The sequence below is a fragment of the Miniopterus natalensis genome, chromosome 16 (genome assembly GCF_054644295.1).
Source record: "Miniopterus natalensis isolate mMinNat1 chromosome 16, mMinNat1.hap1, whole genome shotgun sequence".
In the NCBI taxonomy this organism is placed as follows: domain Eukaryota; kingdom Metazoa; phylum Chordata; class Mammalia; order Chiroptera; family Miniopteridae; genus Miniopterus; species Miniopterus natalensis.
In genome coordinates this window covers 41389536-41416381 of record NC_142096.1, presented here as the reverse complement: position 1 = coordinate 41416381, position 26846 = coordinate 41389536, and the positions used below count along the sequence as shown (strand labels likewise).

General features: G+C 52.6%; 1 protein-coding gene across 1 annotated transcript in view; it reads left to right on the top strand.

The window, feature by feature from the left end:
• Positions 1 to 26846, top strand: part of COL22A1 (collagen type XXII alpha 1 chain) — a 195917-nt gene that overhangs the window by 6214 nt on the left and 162857 nt on the right. The window contains exons 2-3 of the mRNA XM_087825208.1: positions 9209 to 9370; positions 12682 to 13248. Of these exons, the coding sequence (XP_087681334.1) occupies positions 9253 to 9370; positions 12682 to 13248 (685 nt within the window). The 5' untranslated portion in view covers positions 9209 to 9252. The remainder of the gene's footprint in view (positions 1 to 9208; positions 9371 to 12681; positions 13249 to 26846) is intronic.

Genomic DNA, 26846 nt, shown 5'->3' with positions numbered 1-26846 from the left:
GGTGTTGCGGGTGAGAGAGTTCAGGCGCTGTGTGCTATGGAAGACAGAGAAGAGCCGCACCCCACCAACCACTCACCAGGCAGCAGGTACTTCCTAGAGCACAGACATTAGCATTGCATGTTCATGCCCCCCACCCCATGTGACTTTGCAACAACCACCTTAGAGGTGTTTAGTAATCACTTTATGTATGAGGAGAGGCCTAGAGAGGTTAAGTGACCTGTCCAAGGATATGGCCGGAAAGGAAGAGACCCTTTGCTCTATGCCTCTCCCCTCCCCTCCCCTCCCCTCCCCTCCCCTCCCCTCCCCTCCCCTCCCCTCCCCTCCCCTCCCCTCCCCTCCCCTCCCCTCCCCTCCCCTCCCCTCCCCTCCCCTCCCCTCCCCTCCCCTCCCCTCCCCTCCCCTCCCCTCCCCTCCCCTCCCCTCCTGTGTCAGAGTGTTGCTTGCTGAACTGGGGTTTCACATCAGAACTCCTGGAGTGGTAACACCTAAGCTAAGTCTTGGGGAAAAGAGGGGAATGCACCATCCTGTTTTTAAAAGTATTTGTTCTTCCTTCGGACACTCACCCTATAATTTCCAATCCTAGAGGCAGAAACTTTTCCTAATTTATCTCCATCTCCAGGGCTCTGGGAAGGCCTTGGAAGGGGTGGGTGCAGTGTGCCTGAGCAACCGTTGGGGAGTGGGGGGCTAGTGGTGAATAGGGGGGGCAGAAGCTCATGACTGCAGGGCTGGGGGTGAGCAGCCCGTGGAACGTGGGGTGAGGAGGCAGATGCGCGAGGGGATGAGTGAGGGCGTCGGGGTGACCTCGTTCACCGCCGAGCTGTGGCCAGTCCTGCCTGGGCGGATTTTCAGGCGGAAAGAAAAAGGGAAAAGATTGTGGGCCCTTTGCTCAGACAAAACTTTTCCAGAGGCTTTTTCTGTCCCTTCTGCTGAATTCTCCCATCAATAAATGCTCACACTATATTTAAAAAGCCCAACTCCTCCAGATACGGAAAAGCTGGGGTAACAAGCACCCCCACAGGCTCCCCTCGAAGGAGAGAAACTCCAGGACCTTCCCCTCAGTGCTCGTCCTGGAGGCCAGCACAGTGATGCCGAAGCCACAGGCTCCTTCGGAAGTGAGCTGGAGAACCCCTGCCGTGATGGCTCAGAAGCCTCGCCTGTCCCACTGTGTTGGGCCCATCTGCGAACTGATTCCCTGGGGAGAAAGCTCATCCTGCAGAGCCTCCATCTCCGGTCCCTCCAGGTGCCTCCCATGTGCTTGCGCCTGCAGCACACAGGGCCCTGGTAGGACCTGAGGGGTTTTTTGGGAAGAAAAGAAACACCCTTGGTGACTAGGCCAACTTCTGTGTTAACCTACACACTTGCTCTGTTCAGAGGAGGTAGAAGATTGTTTTAAAATTAAAAAAAAAAGAAAAAAAAAGAAAAAGAACTCCCTCTTACCATCTAAGTTAAATATAGCGTTAAACACCGTTCTGACAGTCAACACGTCCATTCGTTTCTCTCTGCTAGGCCGATGCCTGCAGCACCGGCTCAGTGCATGTCACTGTTCCAGGCAGAGGAGGAGGCCAGGGACAGAATCCCTGAGTGTAAGGAACTCAGTGGAAAATACAGGTTAATCAGTAGGTCAATTAAAAAAAATTTTTGTCTTTATTGATTTCAGAGAGAGGAGGGAGAGGGAGATAGAAACATCAGTGATGAGAGAGTCATTGATTGGCTGCCACCTGCATGCCCCCAACTGGGGATCGAGCCCACAACCCCGGCATGTGCCCTGACTGGGAGTTGAACTGAGATCTCCTGATCATAAGGTTGATGCTCAACCACTGAGCCACGCTGGCCAGGCAGTAGGTCAATTTTAAAGCCACTTCTGGGGTGATAAAAAACAGGGGCTTGTGGGAGCGTAAAGAAGATAGGGACACATACTCTCCCTGGGAAATCAGGGAAGCTTCACAGAGGGAAGGTGCATAGACTGGGTTTTGAAGGGTGAGTAGGAGTCTGCTTGGCAAGGAAAAGACATCATCTCAGAGGTAAGAGAAGAGGCAACAAAGAGTTGGAAACAGAAAATGCCATGGTGCTGGAGGAAGAGAGGAATGTCCCTAAGGGTGGAAAGTAACTGTTCATGAGATGCGGGTGGACATGAACCTGGGAGAGGCTGGGATCAGACTGAGAAAGGCCTTAAAGACACAGTTTTAAGTTTGGAAATGACACGAACAGACCTGTTTCATCCGATGATACCTTTGCTTAGGGTGACAGGGTCCTTTGCAAACTCACAGACCATCACAGACAGGAATTTCCATCTGGTACGCATGCAGACGGCTCCTTCCGAGGAGGAGGCTGCCCGGGGCTACGTGGAGCGGGTGCCCTCAGACCCAGGCCTCCAAGCAGGGCTGTCCTGTGGAATCCATGCTGAAAGGCTTCCCTGCTAAGGAGAGCCTCCCCTAATTCAGCACTTGCAGCTTTTCTGTTTTCTATGACTGCCATTGACTGGCAGGCAGGCGCTGTGCGGGGGCTGAGGTGGGGAGAGCGACGCGAGCCGGGGACGCCGCTGGTGCGTGACGGGGCAGGAGCCAAGCGGGGTCTGTCTACGGCGGCCGGGACTCTCCGTCAGCTGCGCTGTCCCCCGTCTCGCAGGGAGGCTGCGAGTGGCTTTTTCTCATTCTTCCCCAGAAAAGGGCCTGCGGGCGGCGCCTCCAAAGCGGCGTTGGTGCTGCCAGGCTATTTATGCTCATTGCTTCATCAGACCAGACGCCGCTCAAAATAAGTCAAACAGAGATGGCCCCGCATGTCCTCGGACCCCGTAACCTGAGACAGTCTCTTGTGAAATGAACTGAGAGCAGCGCAGTCGGGAGGGAGGAAAAAAGAAAAGAAAGAAGAAAAGAATTGGGAAGAATTCAGTCCTGAGCATGCGAAAGAAATGAGAAAGGGGCTGTGACAGCTCGCAGACGTGCGGCCGGCCCATCCCACCGGCAGAGCCACTGGGGCCTTCGCGCGGAGGCGCTGAGCCCAGGCGGCCCCGGCCCAGGGACCGTGCGGGCGGGTATCTGGATGGATTTGGCAGTCAGCGTGGGGGAAGGTGGAACAAGGTAATTCCAGGAAAGCCGATCTAAACTGAGTTGTCAATTAAAAATAACAGGCGAGGAAGAAAAGGCAAGACGCAGGGCGAGGAAGCAGTTCCAGGAGCCGGAGCGTGGCGTGGGCGAGGCCGGGCGAGCCCGGGGCGAGGGGCTCCGTCCGCCGGGCCTGCTCTGTGGCCTGCAGTGGAAGAGCCCAGCTCACAGAGGCTTAAGTTTAAAAACTGGGCACGGTTACCCCTTCTCTCCAGAGGGAATACGTTACAAAGTTGTTGCAAATGAAGACAGAATCCTAAAGTATAAAGCTAACATATAGGGGAAATATAGCAGTGGCCAGGCAGGCAATTAGAAACATATTCCCGGATGTGTTGATGTTTGTGGTATTTGTCAGCTTTTTAAATTTCGTAATGTGTCGTCATTCTAAGTAAACATTCACTTTGGTTCCTAGAGCAAACAAGACAAAACAAAAAATAAAACGGGGTGAGAAAATGTTTGCCTCATGAGGCACAAAAGCACGGGGTGCCTCTGGCCTTTGGGAGACGCTTGCTCCCCTCCATGTCATGCCAGGTGGCCTTGGGCATCTCCCCCCGGAGCTCTCCCTCCGGGCCTTCCTACAGCTGGAGCTCTCTTGGCTGGGCACCGAGCCGGTAGCCCAGGTCCAGCTCCCTTCCATGGTGCTCCTCTGACTCACAGGAGACTCGCTCCCCCTTTGGCACATGGAATCTTGGGAGTGCAGGCTGCCCCTCCCCAACCCTCCCCTGACCCTGAACCGTAGCTCCCCCATTCTCTTTTCCCTGTTCACATAGCGCCATGCTGACATGCAATCAGGTGACAAAGGTGAAGCCTAGAGGTGGGTCCGAGCCAGTCCATGAGGGTCTATGATGAGGGCTCTCAGCTTCTTCCAGAGGCAGTGCGGGGTCCCAGCAGGGTCTACCTGTGAGTCTAAAGATCCTATTTGTGCACCAGGAGCCTCACTGGGTTGAGGGGCGAGCCTGAGGGCTGGAGGCCACTTTCAAGGCTGTTGGGTGCAAGAACCAAGAACTCCTCTCCCTCCCCTCTTCATGAATGGCTGGCTCCTTCCCATTTGTCGAATCTCAGTTCAAGTGTCCCCGATTCAGAGGAGACTTCCCCTTTACAACGTGTGAAAATGGTCATGCCCAAGCCACCTCCTATCGCATGACCCTGCTGTGCTCAAGTCAGTTATTACTCTTGGAAACAGTATTGCTATTTTTTTTCATTCTTTAGTCTCTCTCTTATCTCCCCAGAATGTAGCTAGAGGCAGATTGGTGCTATGCGTGGTGATTAAAACAATGCCTGGCACCTCATCTGGGACTTGACAAGTATTTACTGAATTAGTCAGTCAATGAGTCCACAAGATTGTGCAGAATGCTGAAGAGTGGGTGATGGCTTCAAGACAGGCGTGCCTTTCAAGTTCGCGGGGGTCAGTTTAAGAATCTTCATTGTTTCAGGAATAGGCAGATACGGCCTGAGTTCCATTCATAGGTTTCAGCAGCTGGGATACAGCTGGCATCTGGCCTCTTCTCAGGGGGAAAATAACCGATAGGCAATATTTTTGAATTCCATATATAAAGAAGGAAGTTAGGAAAACACATTTCTCACTCCATTTCCATCTCCTTCAATCAGTTTAATCCCGCGTTTGGGCAGTGTAGGCGTAAGCTGACTCCGTTTAACTCCTGGAATGTCTGGTGGAGAGGACATAGGACCGGGTGGATGTCCTTGCTCATTAGCAGGACCATCTTGCCTGCATAACGATACCCCCAGCTCTCTTCTGTTCCCTCTGCACGTCTCCAATTTCTCTTCTCAGCTCTAGACTCAAACGCCTACCTTTCTTTGACTTCTCCAGTTGGCTGTCTTCCAGGTGCCCCGCTCTCACCTCAGTATGTGCGGCCCGAACTTATCATCTCCAGATCCCTCAGTGCCTGGCCCCCAGATGCTCGGTGTAACTCTGGGCTTCCCTTGGGCCCCCCACCACCCCTCCACTCTCTGCCAGTCACCTGGTGTCATAGAATCTGAAGCTGGACCACTTGGCCTCCTGCTGACTAAGAGAAGTCATCAGCATCTCTCTTTGGATGTTGCACTAATGTCCTCACTGGTCCCTCTGCTCAATCCAACCTTATCAACAGGGTTTCCTAAATCACAGCAGTAGATAGATGCATTGGAACATTTGCTGGTCTAACCCCTTTCTCTGGGTCAGCGCACAAGCCCCTAGACCTTCTTTTAACAGTCTTTTCTCAAACTTGAATGCCTTCCCCTCCACAGATTCCTACATCTGCTCCAGCCTGAACCTTCGCCATTCCTTTCATCCCCGCCTCCAAAACACTGTACTTCTTGCTCATGCCATGAATGATACTGGAAGGAAGGAAGGCTATTCCTGGTGAAGGCAACCCCTGTCTTCCTGCCTACATCTTTCCAGGCTCAGCTCAGGCATCACCTCTTCCAGGAAGCCTTCCTTGACCTCCCAGTCCTTCCCTCTACCTGAGCACTGACCACATAGTAAAGCAAGCATCTACTTGCTTGTCTGTCTCCATCAGTACATTACAAACTCCTCAGACAAAGTGCCTGGCACTTAGTGTTTAGTGTGCATTTAGGGCATGACTGAGTTAGAGAATGAAACAATGGAGTTCTCAGGACCCCTTTGGAGCTGAGTTCTCTCAATAGCTCAGGCTGATAAATCTCCCCTTCACATCCATTATGGCAATAATAGCCAACATTTTACTTTATGAAGAATTATCCCACCCGTTGATTCATGTAATCTCCTCTACAGATCAATGAAGTAGGAGATATTGTTCCCATTTTATATGTGAGGAAACAAAGGATTGGAAAATGATAGAAACAGCATGCCTTATGCACTCACTGTGGTCAGGCGCTGCTCCAAGCTTTTGACAAGTAGTGACTCACTTAATTCTCCCAATGGCCTGTGATACGGGTGTTATTATCCTCACTGCATATGTGAAAGGGCTGAGGTCCAGAGAGGCTGAGGGACTTCCCTTGGTTTGCACAGCTAGTAAGAAGCAGGACTGGAATTTGAACACAGGGATTCTGATTAAGAAGCTCCATGATTATATTAGCTATTCCCAGAGAAATCAGTGCCTCCGACAGTGCCCAGTATACAGAAGGCACTCAGTATGTATCTGGTGACTGAGTCAGGTCACACAGAGCTGAGTTCTGAATCCAGGACTCAGACCTCCAGCTCTTCCCAGGCAGTGGGGCTCTCAGGCAGCCCTAGAGACAGAAGTCACCCAGTTCCCTCTTCCTGTCCCCGACTGGCAAGCGTAGTTTGCATCACACACAGCTTAGCAGACATGCACCAGGGGCTCAGCTCAGGGCCTGTGGGAGAAGGACCTGGCTCAGTGGTCTGGATACAGTCACGCCATGCTTTCATGTCTCAGCCAGATTCCTGCCTGGAGCATCTCCTGTCACCCCAGCAACACATCAGTGGTGCCTCATTCCCCTCAGTCCCCTCCCCTGGTGGGCAGCGGCCAGACCCTCTGAATCAGACAGAGCTTCCACTCTACCCAGGCCGCCCTAGCAGTGTGCCAGATCTCATTTTCTCCCTCTAAATTGCTTTCTGCTCAGTGTCTTCCCTCCCCCACCTCTGGGTCCCTGAATAGGGAATGCTGGTTACCATGGTGACGGGCTGGCTTGTGGAAGGAACTCAGCTTAGTAAATTAATTGCTGGAATTTCGGTGACTAATGGCAGAGCTCTGCCTGCCAGGGACAGGGTGTGGCCTACATCATGCCAACTGGGCAGCCAAGCTCCGGAAAGAGCTCAGGGCCTGGTGAGGGGGAAAGTAATGGTGCCCACTGCAGGTTGCAGGGGCTGCAACCTGAGATGGGCTGGACTGGGTAGGGAGACGGGCTGCCAAAAGTCTCACGTTGACTGTGCATCTAGTCTGTGCCAGGTCCTGTCCTGCATGCTTTGCAAAAATTATTTTTTGGTAACTCTCACTGCACCCTCTGATGGAGAAGGGATAATCCTCCTTTTATGGAGAGGACATGCTCAATGATACCACGAAGGGGCATATGGATCCCATACCAGGCCTGCCGCACTCAGTGGAATTTACCATGATCAGTCCATTTACTCCTGGGTCGAAGGCTATTCTCTTCTTTACAATCTTTTCCAGAATATAGAAGCACAGGGAACATTTCTGAACTCACTGTCTGAAGCCAGCGTTAACCTAACCCCAAAACCAAACAGGGACATTCCGGGAAAAAGAAACCAACAGACCAAGATCTCTCATGGACATAGATGCAAAAATCCTCAAAAATTTTAACAAATCAAGTATGATCATGTATAAAGAGAATTTACACACCACAACTAAGAGGTTGTAGTCAGAGCGATTAGACAAGAAAAAGAAGTAAAGGCACCAACTTGGAAGAGAAGTAGAATTATCTCTATTTGCAAATGACATGATCCTATAAGTAGAAAACCCTAAAGAACCCATAAAAAGCTATAAGTAATACACAAAATCAGCAGTTTCAAGATACAAAGTCAACACTCAAAAATTCATTGCATTTCTGTATAGTAGCAGCAAATAATCAAAAACGGGAAATTAAGAAAATAATTCTATCTATAATAGCATTAAAGAATAGCATAAAAATACTCAGGAATAAATTTAACCAAGGAGGAACAAGACTCATATGCTGAAAAGTGCACATAATTGTTGAAAGAAATCAAAGAAGACCTAAATAAATAAAAAGTTATCTCCCCTTGCTGCTTAATGGTTACAGAGTTTCCGTCTGGGTTGATTAAAAAGTCCTGGAAATAAAGAATGGTGATGGTTGTACATGTGAATACAATTAATGCCACTGAATCGCACACTTAAAATGATTAAAATTGCAAAATTTATGTATTACATTTGTCATCACACCTCCCCAGAAGAGTGTTCATACCTCAATCTCTGTGAATAATTTCTGTTACATGACAAGAGAGAATTAAGGTTACAGGTGGCATTAAGGTTGCTGCCAATCCGACTTTAAAATATGGAAATTAACCTGGAGTATCTGTAGACTCAGGTAATCACAGGGTCCTTACAAGTCAGAATCAGAGAGAAGGCAACCTGAGAAAGACTGGATTTGTGACTGCTGGCTTTGAAGATGCAGGAAGGGACCATGAAACAAGGAATGCCTTCCAAACTCAGCTTGGCTCGTGCTAGTCCAGAAAGCCAGACAGTCCCCTGAAATGATCATGTGAGCCCCACTCCTACCCAGGGCTCCCATATCCCTTGGGCTTCCCTCTACCTGGGCTTGCTTTAGCCTACCTTCCTCTGGCCAGTCTTACCCATCTCCCTGGTGTCAGTGAGTGCCCTTGAAGGTGGATTTGGTGTCACTCACCTGCCTGCCCTCAGCACTTGGCACATGAGGGCCACTGGTAAATATCTGTTAAGTGAATAAATCGATTGCGAACTCTATAGTTTTCCCTTTCCTGGATCTTGGATTAATAACGAGAACTACTTTTTGAAATGGACATGAAAATAAAATACAGAGAAGGGAAAATACACTTAGCTAATAAACCTCATGGATCAAAGAAATGCACAGAAAGCAGAACCAATGTCTCCTGTTGAGTTGGCAGAGTTTGAAGGCGTGACAATACTCCAGCTGCCAGTCGGGCCGGAGGGCACCCATTCGCACGCCTACACTGCCGGAGGCAGCGGAAACCAGGGCAGCTTTCTTGTAGAGCACTTGGACTTCATATCAGGATCCTTTCAAAATTCATATGACATCCTAAGTATTTTCCACAGACCTGCCCAACATAGGCAAAGACAGGTACAAAGATGTTCTCTTGTAACATATTAAACTAATAAAACAGCTTATTAAATGTTCAAAAGTAGAAAATATGACCAACAAAAATAGCGCTGGTGCCACAGGTGTAGCCTTAGGTCGTCAATAACGATGGGGCCTGGCAGGCCCTCAGCACGCGCTTGCCAATGGATGGACGGCGGTCGGGTGGCATCAGTGAGGGGGAGGTCGCTCTGTTGGCTGTGGGAAGTGCTGGGTCTGATGAGTGAAGACAAGCCAGGTGCCAGGTCTGGGGGAACTCCTCCTGCCTGGGGCCCAGAGGTTGCTTCTTGCGGCTCTGAGCTCGAGGGCCTCCTCTAAAAAGTGTGTCTTTCTTCACACAGGAACTGCTCCAGTAGAACCTACCGGAGTTCCTTCCTGGCCGAAAATGCCTGTCCCCAAGCACAGGAGAGCCATGGCCAGCCTGCGAGGGAACCCCGCGACCTGCCTTCTCTGGACGCTGCTGCTCTGGAGTGGGGACCGCGGCTGTCGGGCCCAGAGGGCAGGTGGGACTGCTGTAGTCTGTGCCAGGCTAAAGTGAGGGTGCACGTCCACGCCTGTGTGAGTGTGAGGTGCAGAGGTGCGCCTGTGAGTGAGCTGGTGGCTGTGTGTCAGCTGTCCTCCATCCAAGGCGCCTAACAGTCATATCCAGCAAGGGCATGTGCTTAAGTGTGCGACTGTGTGAGTATGAGCGTGAGTGTGTGTTTGAGAAAAGAATGAGTTGTTGGAAGCTGTCTTGAGTCAATTGCAGAATGAGTCTTGAGCTTGTCCCCCTCAAGTGCCTGTTGAGTTTGGGGAGAGCAGGCAGGGGTTAGGGCCCTGTTGTGTTGTTGTGTCCTCTGAAGGCTTTGGGGCCATTCCAAGGGAAATGGACACACTGGGTCCTCCCACAAGAGGTGGCCCAGCAACTCTGCAGTAGATGGAGGAAGTGAGAGAACAATGGAGAAGAGGAGGCCCGGGCGGGGGAGCTCTGACCCGACAGGGTGGCTCTGCTCACCTGTCCAAGGGCCTCCAGGAGGAAGGCACCGTCTGTGTGAGGCCTGCAGGAGAACATAAAGCTCTGCCCCCTTAAAGCCCTGCCTCACGAAAGCCCGGCCCACCACAGAGCCCTGCCCGCAAAGTACAGTGCCCATTTTGCAGATGAGGAACCCAGGTAAAGCGAGGCAGAAGCCCCCTGCAGGCGAGGCTGGGAGAACACAGTGCTGAGTCAGAGCCCCAGCTGTTTGCCCTGAGGCTGCAAGAAGACAAAAATCAAAACAAAAAGCAACCCCCCTGAAGGCCTGCCTTTCTGCAGGGTTGTTACAAAGCCTTCTCCTGTATTTTACTTTGCCTGAGCCGCTCAAGGCCTGGCTGGCGGGAAGGCAGTGATGACCGTGGACATGCTGGGTTTCAGGTGAGTCTGCGGATTTGTGCCCACTGAAACATCCCCAGTGCACAGTTGACACATAGGATTATCCAATTTGGAAGTGGGAAGGCCGAGGACCGGCTTTTCCAAGTTCCCATTAGGGTAGAAAATGAGGCTCTAGGGAAATGGTTGTGACCTGAAGGGGGTCACATGGCCTTTACTTATGGCCCAGCAGAGGCCTGAAGCCAGGGCACCAGCCCCAGGGTCAGGGCCCTTCATCAGACATCACACTTAACTCTCACGTGCCTATAATCCAATCTGCTCTCTAGCTGCCAGGAGAAAATGTACAGAAAGCCCCGAAGGGCCCCCTGGTGAAGCCCTTTTGAACAAGTAAACTTTCTGCAGCATTAAAACAAATTTGCTCAAGGATTACAGCCCAGAGGCTGGGCCCTGCCTGGCCAGCAGCAGCAATTATCCTGAGCAGGCTGGGACATTATAGTCCCGAAGACAAAAGGATGACTTTTTGTGTCAAGGAAAAAAACTCCCTAGGACTTAGCTCTGAGTCTACACATCTGGGCAAACATACTCTAGAAACTCTATTCTTGTTCGGGATCAATCCTGGGAAGACAGAGATTAACCTCAGCTCCCGACAGGCAGATTGAAACTTGGGTTGTAGAAACCAGAGGGAAGGGTAGATGTGGAAATATCTAGAGTGGCGCTGATTTGGCTGGGACAGGGAAGGGTCTGTGCGTGTGTGTGTGTGTGTGTGTGTGTGTGTGTGTGTGTGTAAATACACATAGCTTTATTGTTATTCTGGTTTTTTGAACTTAGTTCATTGTTTATCAATATAAAATTAGAAATACAAAATAATGAAATTCACTCATAGTTCTGCTTGCCAGAGGTAAGCAATGTTTCTTTTTGCAGTTTCTCTCAGGCAGGCATACACAATCCCACAATAGACACACACAGCTTTTCACACCCAGCAATATATTGGAAAAATGTATCCATGTTGGCAATAAGGAGTCCTTTGCAGCCATCCCTGTCTGACTGCCTGGGATCCCACTGTCTGAACACAGGTGATTTTTACTTAAGTGATACCATACCGGTGATCATACAGGTTGTCTCCAGGTTTTTGCTTGGCAGTCCTGCTGCGAACTTCCTTCTGCTGCGATCATCCCCCCACCCCCTTCCATTTATCTCATTATTTTCTTAGGGTAAATCACTAGATTTGGAATTGGTAGATCAAAAACTTTATAAGGTTTTTAAGACTCTGAGAATGGGTATGATAAATGCCACAGCCACTTGTCCAGGGGACAAATGCATTCCCTTCACATTCTCACCAGCCACCATGGTCTTTGTGACTTTTGCCAATCTGAGAGCTTAACAACATGGTGTGTGTGTGTGTGTGTGTTGTGTCTACTAGCCAAATGTTTGTGCCTGGTGTCCCAGAGGCCTGGTCAGTGGCTGCTGACCAAGCCCAGGTTCTGGAAGAGTCATCAAGATTGGGCTTCTTGACTGCTCCCTTGTATGTTTGTGCAGCACTCTGAGGTTTAGGAAATGCTTTTCCTCATATTATCTCACTGCCAAATGGGGATGAGCAAGCTCTCTGCTCTCACTGCTGCAAAGACCAGAAATAAGTTATATAAGGCTGTTTTCTGTGTAATCAAAAGTATTGTATAGTTAACATAAAATTTGTATTTGTATAGTTACTGTAAAATATAAGCATATTTTTATAAAGCTTTATAGAATTCCATATATTTGTATTTGAAATATATGAATGCAGTATAGTTCATACAATTGCTAATATGGAATACAGTGAACTGTTTAAATATCCAAGAAGAGAGCACTAGCTAAATAAATTATGTTCATCCTTGCAGTGGACTCTCTGTTGCCATGGAAACAGGCATTATCACACTGAAAATGGGTCCCAGCACATTGCTGGATGCAGGGAAAGCAGCTTATCCATCAGCATGTCTGGTACAGCCCCACTCCCATCAATAATATATGGAAACACACGGAAATAATCAAGTATACGCACCCTGGTTAACAGTGTTATCTCTGGGTAGATGGGACGATGCCCATTCCAGATATTTTTGCTTCCCTTTTTGGGCTTTTCTGAATTGGGCATGCATTTTTTGGTGGCAGGTTTAAAAAACAATGAAGTCACTTGTAACCGTGTAGTGAGAAATTGACACAGTGGTGTTCCATGAATGTTAATCACTTTCATGTAAGATTATATATTGTCAGCTGAACCTCACAGCAACCTTGGGGACACTCATCATCATGTGACAGTTAGGAAACTGAGGTTTGAGCTTTCAGGCAGCTGGACAAGGCCTCCGCCCAGCGGGAGCCAGGCTGGGTGTGCGTGTGAGGCAGGTGGTGTGACCCAGTGACCACGCCTCCAGGTCCCGCAAGGCCAGCGCTCTTTCCACAACCCATTGCCCGTCCTTACCCTTTCTCTCACCCCTGCAGGTTGCAAGAGTGTCCAGTACGACCTGGTCTTCCTGCTGGACACCTCCTCCAGCGTGGGCAAGGAGGACTTTGAGAAGGTCCAGCAGTGGGTGGCCAACCTGGTGGACACCTTCGAGGTGGGCCCGGACCACACGCGCGTGGGCGTCGTGCACTACAGTGACCAGCCCACCACGGCCTTCGAGCTGGGCCACTTTGACTCCCGGGAGGCGGTCAAGGCAGCCGCGTGGTCCCTGGCCTACCACGGCGGCCACACCAACACGGGCGACGCTCTGCGCTACATCACCCGCCACAGCTTCTCCCCGCGGGCCGGCGGCCGCCCCGGGAACCGCGCCTTCAAGCAGGTGGCCATCCTGCTGACGGACGGCCGCAGCCAGGACCTGGTGCTCGAGGCCGCGGCCGCGGCGCACCGGGCGGGCATCCGCATCTTCGCGGTGGGCGTCGGGGAGGCGCTGAAGGAGGAGCTGGAGGAGATCGCCTCGGAGCCCAAGGCCGCGCACGTCTTCCACGTGTCCGACTTCGACGCCATCGACAAGATCCGGGGCAAGCTGCGGCGCCGCCTGTGTGAAAGTGAGTCTGCGCAGCCACGGCCGCCGGGCCGAGGGATGGGGCCCGCTCGCCACCACCGAGGGCCTGGGGCCAGTGATCCAGAGCAGGGAGAGGCGCGTGGCCAGGCCTAGTGAGGCCTCAGCTGCACGAGTGGGGTGGCAGTGGTCGCCTACGTCCACCACCCCTGGGATCTGTACCTTAAGAAACCCAATTGCACCTACACACGGCATGTGCCTGTCACCAGGGTCTTGTCCTGTCCTCTCACTTCCAGGGCTGCAGAGGCAGAAAGGAAGCTACAAAGTGCTGGGTTCTAACCCCACCCACTCCTCCCTGAGGTACGTGGGGACTGGTCCAGTGTCTCCCAGTGCCAGGGAAACATCTACTTCCCTGCCCCCGCCGGGCTGTGGAAGCCAGAGCCATCCGGTGCAGGGGGCTCGCTAAGCCTCTTCGCACAGCAGGTGAAGGATAGGGGTTCTTTTCCCGATGAGAGATCATGTAAGAGCATGGGCACAGACAGGCTGGGGGACTGTACCCGGAGACCCCGAGTCAGCCATGTGGACATCGTCAGGGTGCTGCTATCCCGGAGGCTGAGCTGCTGACCCGGTGCCCTCTGAGATAACCCCAGGTCTCAGAGCTATTTGTCTGAAAATGGATTGTGGCTGGAGGTGGGGGAAGAGCGAGGGATTGGAGGGCAGGCAGAGGGCCCATGGCCCCTAGGGCTCTGACCTCTAGCGGGGCCTTTCTGAGGCCAGTCCTTCCCTAGGACAGGAAGGTTGAAGTGGATTTTTCACTGGCCAGCCTTCTCCAGCTTCTGCCTCTGTCTGCTTCATTAAGGTGGTATTTCCCCTGTGGAAGTTACCCACCACCAGAGCAGTGCGGGTGACTTCCCCTCCAGGGCCAGCAGGTGGGGGCTGGGAGCAGTCTCAGCCTCCCTCCACCTGACTTCTTGGGGGACTGAGACTCTCAGGTGGAGGAAGCCCAGAGGGTCCCATCTCAGCAGGGTCAGGGGAGCCTTGAGCCTGGGGCAGTGGAGGACAGGGCTGCTGGTGGGAGCCCCTGAGTATGACTTCTGGTCCCAGGGATGGGCAGCGAGAGTCTGAGACTGGATACCCTTGATTTCTCTACCACTCTGTGACTCTTTCCTTGTGTTAGCTCACTTAACCTCTAATTATTCACAGATCCTTATTGGGAATCTACTTGTGTGTGCCTGTGTGCTGATTCTGGGCCTATAGGAAAAGAGAAGAGACAGCCCCTGCCCTCAGGGAGTTCATAGTCTGGATGGCAAAGAAAAAACAAAGAATAAAGAGGAATGTAATACTGCATGGGCGACTTTAATTAAGGTGCCACAGAGCCTCCTGGGCAGAATCCTGCTGTGGTTTTTATGGGAGGTGACCCTGAGAATGAGGGTCACAAGCATGAGCTGCAGGATGGGGTGGCAACATGGGGTTACGGGTTAGCACAGTACAGTCAATGAGCTATAATGGGCCATGTGGACAGGATAAAGAAGGGGAGTGGGAGTTGTGGCTTTGGCTGTCAGGGTCTCGATAAAAGAGGGACTCGTGAGCTAAGGTGAGGCTTTGGAAAGCTTGTGCATGGCATGGTCAGATCTGGAGAATGGAATGCCTCAGGATACCAGGAGAAAAGGGTGACTCTTTACCAGACCGATGGAGATATGGAGCATTGATGACTAGGCCCATTTTACAGATGAGAAAATCCATGCCCAGAGTGCTAAGTGAAAGTGACCTGTCCTGTGGGCATTGGCCATAGACTTTCCGTAAGTGATATCATTTGACCCTCACTACAACTTCATTGGATAAAGACACCTCCTTTCTACAGATGCTGAGACCCTGGGAGACACAGCTGCAAGGCCAGCTGACCCCTCAGCTGTGGGCCAGAGGCAATGGGGCCAAGATGAAGAGTAGGGGGGAGACAGCCCAGCCAGGACTGGTCAGGAGTCTGGGCTGGCCAGAGCCAGGCGCAGGGTCCCAGGCCCAGCCTAGAGGCAGAGACCCAGAGTGGTGGCTCAGGGTCTGTGAGCACCCAGCTGTCAGCCCAGAGCCCTTGATGCCAGGCCCTGAAAAGCAAGACCCCTTCTGACCCTCCCACTGGCATTGGCATTGTGCCGTCCTGCCAGCCTTGGGGCAGACTGGTTCTGGATCCTGGCAGAGCTGAATTAGATTGTGAAGAACCTCTGTGCCCAGGGGATGGTTCTGAGAATGGCAGGACAACCCTGAGGGGTGAGGTCACTGGAACAGGGTGCCCGGTTAATAAACCAGCTGGGCTCGGGACAGAATCCAGGTCTCCAGCCTCCACGCTGACCTCATGCCCCCGGAACACAGGCTTCACCTCACTGACCTGGTTCTGAATCGGGGTGATGATTTCAGTCACGGCAACAGAAAACCCCACTCTAATGGACTTAAAGCATAAATCGGATGACATTATACTCCATGTAAAGGTCAGAGGTCAGGTGGCCTCAGGTGATGAGCTCAGGCTCATTCCACTCTCTCCATTGCTAGGTTAATTTTTCTTGGTGTCAGCTCTTTCCTCAGCAGACTTGTGTGCCAGGGTCCTGAACAGTGAGGGGACAGTTCTCACTGACGAGATGAGTGAGGCCGAGGAAGGGTCCTGAGGCCCGGGGAGCTAGCAGTGGGGAAGCCAGCTGATAGAGGGGCTGGAGGGTTGCTGGAGCCCCTGGGAGTGGGGAGGGGGCTGGCCTGGGGGGAGCAGGAAAGACACCCCTGCTTTTCCCCCCTCCCCTCTGGCTGGTTAGTGCCTCCCACTGGCCTGACTCTGTCAAATGACAGCCAACAAAGGGGCCCACCTGCAGCTAGCCTTCCAGGGCTTGGAGCAGGGCAGAGAGGGCGGGAAGGGATGTGAGAGGACAGCGGGGCTGCCCACATAAGCCAGCTCTCAGTGAACCTCAGACCTGGGACAGGGAACTGTGACCCAGCAGCCTGGATTCAGTCTGAAACTAGCGTGGGCCCTGTGACCCTGCAGACAATCTCTGTAGCCTGGGAGTGGAAACAGGCGCACTGTTTGGGGCCTGAAGCGCAGGACCCTATCTAGCATTTGGGAGTTGAGATAGATACCACCCCATTCCCTCAAGGAAAGGGGTTTAATCTGTGCAGGAATATTGGGGAGCTGTAACCAACAGAAGAGGGAACAGATGCAAGGCAGCCCAGCCCAGGCCACGTCCACTGCGATACCACTGGAGAAACTCCCCTTTTGCTCTAACCAGCCTTCTCCAAATGCCTGAATAGATGTAAGATCTAAGTTGCGCTCCATCATCTAAAGGGAATCTGTTTCGGTAAATACAGCTGTGAACTGACAGGGCCTGCTCTAGTCTTGTGACAGATGAAACAAAATCCCCTCCTGACCGCGTCAATTAGAAACAAAGCACAACAAAATGAAAGCGCTAATGTAACATACTGGAACGCTGCTGTTGGACTGAGTCAGGACGTGTCACAGAGGCTGTGACAACCAGCAATCCCGTGGCGCGCAGAAGGGACCTGTGGGCGACTCCACAGCCCCAAAAGGAGCTACTCTGAAGAGGGGCTTCCCGTGGGTGATCTGGAAAATTACAGAATAAGAATATGGGGTTTTGGTGTTGTAATCATTCGATGCACTCCAAACTACACATTCATTCATGTAACAGCCACGCATTGTAGCAGTCATTGGATTCACTCTCAGTCATTCATACATTCATTCGGTCTTCAACAACCCAGTCTTGAATTCATTCAATTCAATTCATTCATTCATTCAATCATTCATTCATTCGATCAACAACCACACACTGAGTGATTCCTCTGCTGGGCACATGCCAGGTACCCAGGATGCAGTGATGGATCTGATGTTTCTTTTGTCTTTGAGAAGCTCTTGTCTTCCTGGGACATGGGAAAGTGGCAGAGAAGTGCACTCTAAACCCTAGGGGCTTATCCGCCCAGAGTTTGCCTTCCACTCCAGAATATAAGCTTCACGAGGGCAAAGTCTATTCCTGTGGGGCTCTGGGGCCTGGAATAGAGCTTGGCATATAGGAAAAGTGGCCTAAATATCATCTAAAGGGAATCAAGGGCAGTGACCTGGCTACCAATTCTGTGCTTGCTGTTGTCATGTGCTCATAGAAGGACACATGCGGTGGCAGTGACCTCCCTCCTCCAAAATGCAAAGAATAGGAATGGTCAGCAAACCTGAGGTTACAGCCAGCGACACCTGAACTTCTTAACTCGTGTGTAGTTTGGTGAGCAGACAAATGGCTACATTTCAAAGGCTGGCGAAGGTCTGGAAAAGGCGGGCTGGGTGGGATGGGCTGAATTACGTGGAAGACATCACCCTGCCTCCTAGGGCGGGACAAATGCAGAGGCAAAGGAGCCCGACCGGCACCAGAACTGAGGGCTAGCGGTTCGCTGAGCACCCAACCGGGGCAGCGTGAGCTTCGCCTCGCACTCCCCAGCCCTGTGAGGCGAGCGCCCGCACTGACGCTCGGCGGGGAAGCCAGTTCTCCGGACCTGCGTGGGCCAACACTCGTGGCCACTGACATTCGGGGGCTGGTCCAGGCAGAGAAGTGCTGGGAGTAACACACACACACTGAATTTTGTAGTTTTCATAGAAAAAGGAGAGTAAAGCATCTGATGAATACTTTTATATTGGTTACATATTTACATGATAATTTCTGGAAATTTAGGGTTAAATAGAATATATTTGTAACATTAATCTCACCAGATTCTTCTGACTTTTTCCTGTGTGGCTACTAGAAAATTTAACATTTCGTGTGAGGCTCACATTGGAGGGTCCCCCTCCTCCCTCGCCGTCTCTGAGGCCCTGTGAACGGAGGTCCTGTTGCTTCCAGAGCCCATGCTTTCCAACCAGCTTGGCTGCGGAAGGGAGCAAGGGGGGCTCTGAGGCACGGCAGGCTCCCGGCTGCCCTTCAGAGGGAAGCTCGGTTCCCGGTGCGGGCACAGGCAGTGAGGGGCCAGGTCTGAGGTGGCCCTGCCCTAAGGCAGCCCAGGTTGGGCGCTGTGAGCAGTGGCTGCTCTGGTCTGGGAGCCCAGCTGGGAGTGACCACGTGAGCAGGGGAGGGGACGACATGGGAACAGGCATAGGACTGGGATTGGGCAAAACCTCTTCGGCGTGGTCACTGCAGAAACCTCTGTTTGTCCAAATGCTCCTGGGCCACAGTGGACCTGACCTGTCCTTCTGTGGCTCAGGACCCCAGATATCTTCATTCACTACTGCTGAGAGCTGGAAAGCTGCACGCCTGTTGCCCAGTCGGAAATGCAGATGGGATAACAGTTCTGCCCATTTATTTTTCTACCCCGTGCTTGCGGCTGTCATCAGAGTTAATATGTGCAGCACCCTGTGGTTATTAGTGATTGATCAGTGAAGTGACTGTGATTAGAGTGATTCCCCACAGCGGCCCCGCTGGCAAGGCACAGAGCTTGGGATCCTCCTGTTCTGTTTGACCCGGGTCCTGAGTTCTCATCAGTAGTAAGTTATGATATGGAGGAAGCATTTTAACCCCACCCTGTCTCTGACATCTCACCACAATCCCCTGCATATTGCCTGGTGTTTCCTGTTCTGTCACTGGTGGTGATGAGGCACAGGGGAGCTACATGGCCCTTCCAAGGTCCCAGGGTCCCAGGGTCCCAGATGTTCAACTCCTCATTCAGTTCAGAATCCCCTGCCTGGCAGTGAGTCCTTCCCAGCTGCCCTTCTGAAATCCTATTTGAAATCTAGTCATTGGACCTCCCGGCACCTCCCACAGGCCTGGCTTATCCACAGTGACCAAGGGCTGTTTGTTGAATGAATGAATGAAGCTCGTGCCCAATACTTGAAGAAATCATTGCCCTGTGTAATAAATAAAAACATCTGCAAACTTAGGAGTAGAATAGCATCAGCAACAACTACACACGGGCCAATGTTGTGAGAGATGGATTTCTGGTGTCACACCCCAGGGCCTCTCCCAGTGGCCTCCCTAAGGTCTACTTTGGTGCATGGCCCACTGTCCCCCTGGCCTTGGGCTCATCTAGGGAAGCAGCTCAGTGTCACGGCATCAAGTCCTGCCTCTCCGTGGCCTGACACAGTTCCCAGGGGACTCCATCTCAGCCTGGCTTCCTGCAGTGTGTGGGGCGGACGGGCCCAGCCCCAGAACAGCGGCTGTAATTAAGAGCTTTCTCCACCCTGGGCTCTGTTGTGGCCACAAAACAACTTTATATAGCTTATCGGGTTGTTGTAAGTGAGCCTGTGGAATGCTAGCCACCGCTGAGAGAACCTCCACCTACTTCTATTTTGAGGGCACTATGATGGTCCTCTCTCTCCTCTCCCACGGACAAGGGACATTTCCCTGAATCCTTTCTTTTAGCTCTTGGACAATTGAGCTGAGATGTTAGCATGGATTAGGGCCAAGAAGGGGCCTCCCCCATGCTTCTGGGATTTGTCTCCTGGCACAGGTCACCCTTGTGTCTCTCTTGTTGACGTGGTCATGACCAGCTACATTGCCGTTCTAGGGAGAGCTTTGACTATTAGATACTGTGCTTACCACTATGACAGGAGGAGAGAGAGAGAGAGAGGCAGACAGAGACAGAGAGAGACACAGAATGTGCCTTCTTTTGAGTGGGGCGATTAATTTCTTGCTCCCTTGCAGTTCTCACTGGGAGACTGTGGGTGTCTGCACCCCAGCTCTGCATTTGGATCAGTGCCGGCCTCAGTCTCAGCTCCTTCTCTGTGGGGCCAGCCCCTCCCCGCAGACTCTGTTGTAATGAGAAGGGAGATTGGCGGGGGCTGGGCGCTGATATTCACTGAGAGTCTTACTGTTGCTTGTTGCTGTGGCCAGGGACAGGCCACTTCACCCTCTAAATGAGGGAATTATTGGGTTCACTTGAAAATCTGTTCTGTACTTCCTTTTCGTAGTGAAGACGTTCAGTGAATAGCAGGGCGTATTTGTGTAACTGGGAATGGACTGCATAGGCCTTGCAGATGTCATCCCACAGCAGTGGCTGTTTCGAGGGTCTTTACATATACCACTGGGGCTTTTTCAACACGTGTTTCTCAACCTGCTGTTATCCCCTGGACGTTATGCTGAGGCCAGGACCATCACATTGGAGACATCTTGATCCCACTTGTAGTGTGATATTTCCCAGAAAGAAAGGGAGACAGGTAGCAACAACCACTGGGTGAGGTGGTTTCCAATAGTGATAAACGCTCTGAGGAAAAGAAAGCAGGGCGTGTGACAAAGTGTCTCAGGTGGGAGGTTACAGGAGGGCCACGACTTAGGGCCCAGAGTTCCAGGGAGAGGCAGGAGCGAAAGCAAAGGGCCTGGGGCGGGCATGGACCCTGCTCAGGGCACAGAGGCCAGCATGCCGGAGGCCGGCAGAAATGGAGGCCAAGCTCTGGGGCTCAACTTCCCAAGTTCATAGGCCAGAGGGTGGTGGGTCGAGGGCCAGCCACCGTCCTCCTCAGACAGAAGCAGGGCCCACCTCGGACCCCCGTGATAGTCGCCCCCTTAGGACCCGGCAGTTAGACCCAAGGGAAGGGCTTTGGGGCCAGCTGTTGGCAGGTCCGGGTGGCATGTCCAGCCTTGGAATTTCTCTGGGCTCAGGGTCCCTCTGAACCTGACTCTTGTAGTTGTCAAGGAGGACACAGCCCTGCTGGTGTCATTGTCCCCATCCCCAGTGAGCACACTGTGCTCTTTCTGACTACACTCCTGCCTCTGCCCTCGCATCCCTCTGCCCAGCCCGAGACTCCGAACACACATACACCCTGTATACACGTACCCCACATACACATACACACCACATGCACCACACACACACACCACGCACACATACACACGTAGGCACACATGCACCACATATACACATGCTACATATATATACACTACATACACACATACTATATACACAACCATACCACATACACATACACACACATCTGGGAATGTGTATGTGGCCTCGAGGTGACCCACCCAGCTGGTGTCCTGGGTGGATCCAGGGGCCTGGGAGGAACTGGTGGCAGCATCAGCTGTGGGTTTGCAGCCGCCACGTGGATGTCTGTGGCTTGGCCCTTGGGACTGTGTCAGCCTCAAGAAGCAATTCAGGCCAGGGCCCCACCCTTTGCCTAAAGGTCACTGGGAGTTCCTCCTGGAAAAGCTTGTTATGATCGAGGTCACCCTAGAAATAGTAATTGGGTTGTTTAATTCTTATTATGAGCTGAGAAATTTTATTAGAAAATGACTGAAACTGACGAAACACTAAAAACCACCCATCATTTATTTTTAATTTGTTTACATCATGAAGGCTTTGCCAGCCAGGCCCTGGGAGCCCTGGGTGCGTGTCCCTGCCTCCTGTCTGCACCTAACACTATATGACCCATGTATCAGAACCAAATGGCTCTGCCTTTACCTCCGTTGGACCAGGGAGTGTGGCCCCATCTTGCTCTTTAGAACGAGTGTGTCCCACTCAACTCTAAGGATCATGTATTACTATTTCCTCAGTTTTCCCCAAACTGAGCCTCAGCCACTGCTGCTGGGATTATGTCTTCAGCGTTCTAGCTCATGGGGCTTTGATTGTGACTTTCACACAGTGGCTTCAATTTTGAGTTGATAGAAGGACAAACTACAGTGGCCACCACTAAATTGGTACTTGCAAAAAGTCTGCACACATATGCACGGGCACTCTGCATAAGCCAGTGTCTCTCCGCAGCATGCCTCCCTGTAATTAAACGCACAGGGGATGCTGCGCGTCGGTGTCTCTCCCCCCGAGGCCGTCCTTGTCCCGACTAACTCCTTCCACACTGCTGGCGTCCTGTGGGGCTCGGGGTTACCTAGGATTAGGGGCTTTCCAAGAGCTGTGGCTGATGAATCGCAGCGCTCTGGTGGGCCTCGCACTTGCTGGGGCTGGAGGATGCAGCTGTCAGAGTGGCATGTTCTAGGCGACGTGTTTAACTGCACAACGTGTCAGTCTTCGTCCTTTTAATTAGAGACCCTGCTTTCTTAGAGTCTGTCCACACCCAAATACAGGTGCACACACACAGCTACACTTACACCAACACAGACACGCATACACGCTCGAACACACAGGGGCACAAACGTGCATGCCCACTCCCGCACACTCAGATGCACGCGTGTGCACATGTGCACACGCACACTAAGGAACCGAAATGGGTGTTCAGGCTCCTCACCCTGGAGCAGCCTCCATGCAGCTGCTTAGGAAAATGTGGTTTTATAAAAACCAGGGCACTGGAGCGTCTGTCTGTACCTGTGAAATCCCTACTCCCACTTTCTAGAAATCTGACTAGTCAATTGGGTTGCTGCTGTAACAGACACATAGATGTTGTGTTTTGCTTGCTGGTTGATTTTTAATAAAGGTTCTTATTTACATCAGTCTAACTATCAGATGTAAGAAGTGGGCAAGGGGCTTTCTGGGCTAACAGTGCCCTGGGGCTGCCCTGAGGGAGCCTGGCAGCAGGAATCGGTGCTCCTTGGCAGGGAGAGTCCTGGGACCCCTCAGCATCTGCTCAGTGGGGGTGTTTTCTCCTCCACCCACCTTCTGCCTCAGACCCCCAAGTCCCATCTTGTGCTTGGGTGGGCCACAAGGGAGGCATTCATGGGCCAGAGCAAGGCTGTGCCAGTTGGGAGTAAGACCCGGGGTACATGAAGCCAGAATGCAGATCTGAACACCTCCATTCACCGTCTCTGCTCGTCGGAGCTGAGCATCTGGCCAAACCCTGCTCCACACTGGGGCAATCCTGACCCATGGGAGGCCTGGGCCAGAGAACAAGAGAAGGCCTGCCTGCTAGCCACTCTGCATCTATAAGTTACAAAGTTTAAAAGTGTCCCGGAGAAGATGCTCCACTGTTTGTTCTAACCAGGGGCCTGGAAGGCAGGTCCGTGTTTGGAATCCTTGGGCCGCTTTAAGCAACGTGCAGGGACACGGTGCCCAGGAGAGCTGCACCCTGACCCCAGCCCTAATCCATGGCCTAGCCCCCTTCTCGTACACCTCCTGTGCCATTGGTCTTGCACCATGGGGGCCTCATGTGCACGTGTGAGGACACCTGAGATGAGATACAGATTAAGCTCCACGCACGACCCCACATAGTTGCCCCACACAGCCCCGGGCCTCTGACTCCCCGCAGGAGAGCAGGTCTGCTGTGCGGCTGCGCTGCTGGAAGTAGTCCTGGGCTGCTTGGGCAGGGAAGGCAGTGGCTTAGAAGAGAGGCACGGGGTCTGAGAGGGTCTTGGTCCTTCGAGAGGCCTTAAGGCTCGTCTGGGTCCGGGGGTGGCATTGCCTTATGTTTTCTTTATTTTTCTTTCTTTTTTTTTCAGGGAGGCAACAAAATGAAATTGAGAGAATATAATCTTTGCAATATGCTAGGCTAGGTTGTTTATCAGCTGTGTGGCTTTGGGCAGGAGACTTAACCTCAGTTTTGTCATCTGGAAACAGGAAGCAGACCCATTGCAGCAATGCCATGAACGTCCTTAGCTCAGGCGGCCTGAGTGCATCTAAATCCCGACTTCAGAGAGGCATCACCGGAGCCCAGAGAAGGCACAGCCAGCCCAGTGAGCTCCGGGTGCCCATTCCCATGCTCGCACCTCTCCTCCTTTGTCCTCGCCGCAAACACTGAGGCCTAGGCAGTGAACATGACCCATTCGGCACCATTCCTTTGTACATTAGCACTCAGGGAGAAATGGACTTCAGAGACCTTGATCCCCTTACCCTGCCCCCAGACACCAGCTCTGGAAAGAGGGAGAGGGGCCCAGGCTGGTTGGGGTCTTGATTGATGAGCCCCCGACCAGCTTATCACCCTCCGATTGCTTTGTGGGAATTTGACACCAGAGTTCACACGCAGGGAGGGGTGACGAGATGTCTGATTGGGAGCCCTGGCTGGGCAGCAGGTGATTCCAGTGTCAAACAACACAGGCCATTGTCACCAGGTGGATGGCAGGGCCTGCCCAGGGGTGTCGAGGGCACTGTCTCCAAAGATGTTTGTTGATTGGAGGCCACAAAGGGCCTTGAGGACTTCTAAAGAAAGAAAGTAAAAAAAGAAAGAGGGAGCCAGCCAACCTGTAGTGAGGACGCGCTAAAATTCTGGGCTAGAGAGGGCTTTTCCTTCCCTTCCTCTAGACTCCTGAGTTCCAGCCATTTATATCATAGGTCAGTGCTTGGAGGTGTAGGCTGGCGGGCCTGGGTTAGAAGTCCTGCGTTCGCCATTTATCATCTCTTATTACTTCACCTCTGTGCTTGGTTTCCTCATCTGTGATATGGGTATACTAATCCCATCTGCTCCCGTGAAGATGAAATGCATTCAGGTACGAAAAGTGAGAGATGGCGGGGCCCAGGGCGAGGCACGGAGACAGAGGGAAGTTCCCAGAGGGCACATATTTGGATACAGAACGTAGAGGAGTGGGGCGAGGGGAAGGGACTCAAAGCCGATTCTTGGGGAGACTGGGGGAGCAGCGAGTAGCAGGAAAAAGCTCTTCCTTGTTTTGAACTCACTGTGTTTTAAGTGGTTTTGAGGTCGTGCCTGTAGAAAATTCACAGAAAGAGCTGGAGACCCCAAGAAGTAGGGTGGGATGCGGGCAAGGCCATGAGGCACCCGATTTTTAGGAGGTGCTCACGCTAGGGGTCCTACAATGCCATGGTGGGCACCTGGGGTGAGGACTCTTTAGATGGTGGGTCCTGGGCCCTCGCTGGCCTCACCCTTGTCCTGGCCTTGTCACAGAGGAGACGTAAATGTGATGCTTCATACCACACAGCCAGGAGGGCAAGTCAGTGACGTGAGCCGGAGCATGGGGCAGGTGGGGGCTGGCTGGAAGTCAGGAAATATGGGTAGAGGGTTGGACTGATAACCCAGCACACAGCAATGCTCTCAGGAGGAAACTGAGGCTGGAAAGACTGGGCCGCAGTGAGAGGGGCAGCTTGGCCCCCAGTGGCTTCACTCTTCAAGTGTGGGGACCAGTTAGTGCAGCAGGGCCCGGGCTGCAGGCAGGGGGATCCACAGCCAAGGAGGTGCGCAGCGCAGGTGACCCCTCCTCCTTATGCTCACCCCAGGCTGCCCCCCCCAGTTGGCTGCAAATCCTCAGAGATGGGGGCAGATTGCAGTGGGAGGAGCAGGCCCAGGTGGGTGCCTTGGGTGGGAGTGCTCTTGGGCAGTGGCTCCACCTCCCAAGTGGGGGCCCCTTCCCTTCCCCCTCCCCTTCCCCTAGGTCTCAGCTCCTTGGCCAGTTACAGCCCTGCCTGTACCAGCTGCTCTGTCTGGGGAAGGAGAAAGACCGCCCAGCTGTCCCTCATTGGCATTTGGCTGTGATTCCCGCCAGCCCACCAAAGTCCCCACAGGAATGCAGCCAGCGGCTAATCCAGGAACCCACCTCCACCAACCCTCGGGAGAGGAGAGCAAACGAGGAGCGGGGCTGGCCAGGGCCACCTCTGCCCAGAGGCCTGGGCCCAGGGAAGGGGTCCTTGGCCTTGCTGTCGGCTCCCACAAGGCATTAGAAGGCTGAGCCTGACCCCTGCCCTCTCCTGAGGGCTCTGGCCGTTCTGTCCCTGTGGCCTGCCTTTGTCACTGGTGTTCTGATTCTGGGGACATGACCCTGAGCCAGGATGCAAATATGTCTGGTTCCAGGCCACATACTAATGGAGAGAATGTGGCCATGACTAGAAAAAATAAATAGCACCTTATCTTGTTTGCCCATCTCCCCTGAGAACCACAGAGACGGGTGGAGGCGGGAATGCCCCGAGAGAGATCTTTGGGGCTTTTTCAGCCAGTCCTCTGTTTTTCTGAGGCTTAGGGGAGCGATGATGGTGATGGGGCCAGAGTGACTTGGGGTCAGCGCTTGCCACCACAGCCTGGGTCTCTTCACAGCGTTTCTCACTTTCTCTCCTCCACCTTGACTGCAGAAAGTGTCCTTGCCAGGGGCCAGGGAGCCAGAGAGCTGTCTTGCCAGCCTCCTCTGGATTCATGACAGATGTGCACTGTGCCTGCCATCTACTCATAATCCATCCTTGCAGGAAGAAGGGAGGTTTCCCCCTTCGCGCCTGCAGGTCTGCCCCCAGTCTCTCAGCTGGGAGCTGGCACCTTTTGATAAAGTCCTTGGGGATGCCCCCTCCCCTCCATCCTCTGAAGCTCAGGGCTGGTGGGTGATGGAGGAAAGACTGGGCTCAGGTGACGTTTGACTCAGCAGCCGGGTCCCAGGTGAGAATGAACAGTAGAAACAGGACTGTTCTGGGAGTCTACCGGCCTTAGGACTGAATGTGGCACTTGACCTACTTTCTTTGACTAATCCCTGTTAGCACCTGGGGGTCGCTATTAAGAGTGGATTCAGTTCTGGAATTGAGCAAACGGCCTCCAGGGGGTTGGGAAGTGGGGTGCCACACAAAATGGGCACAAGGTCACCCCCCAGCACGGAACCAACAGAACAGACAGTGGGGAGGAAGCTTAAAGAGATGTTTGTTCCTGAGCCCAGTCTTTCCTCCATCACCCACCAGCCCTGAGCTGATGAAACTCCCATCCAGGGCAGTGAATTGGATCAGAGGCTTTGCATCAGAGACGGAAGGCAAAGTCTTGGGGGGAGAGTTCGGCACTGAAAGACATATGCCATCATCCCAGGACCAGTGTTCCCGAAAACA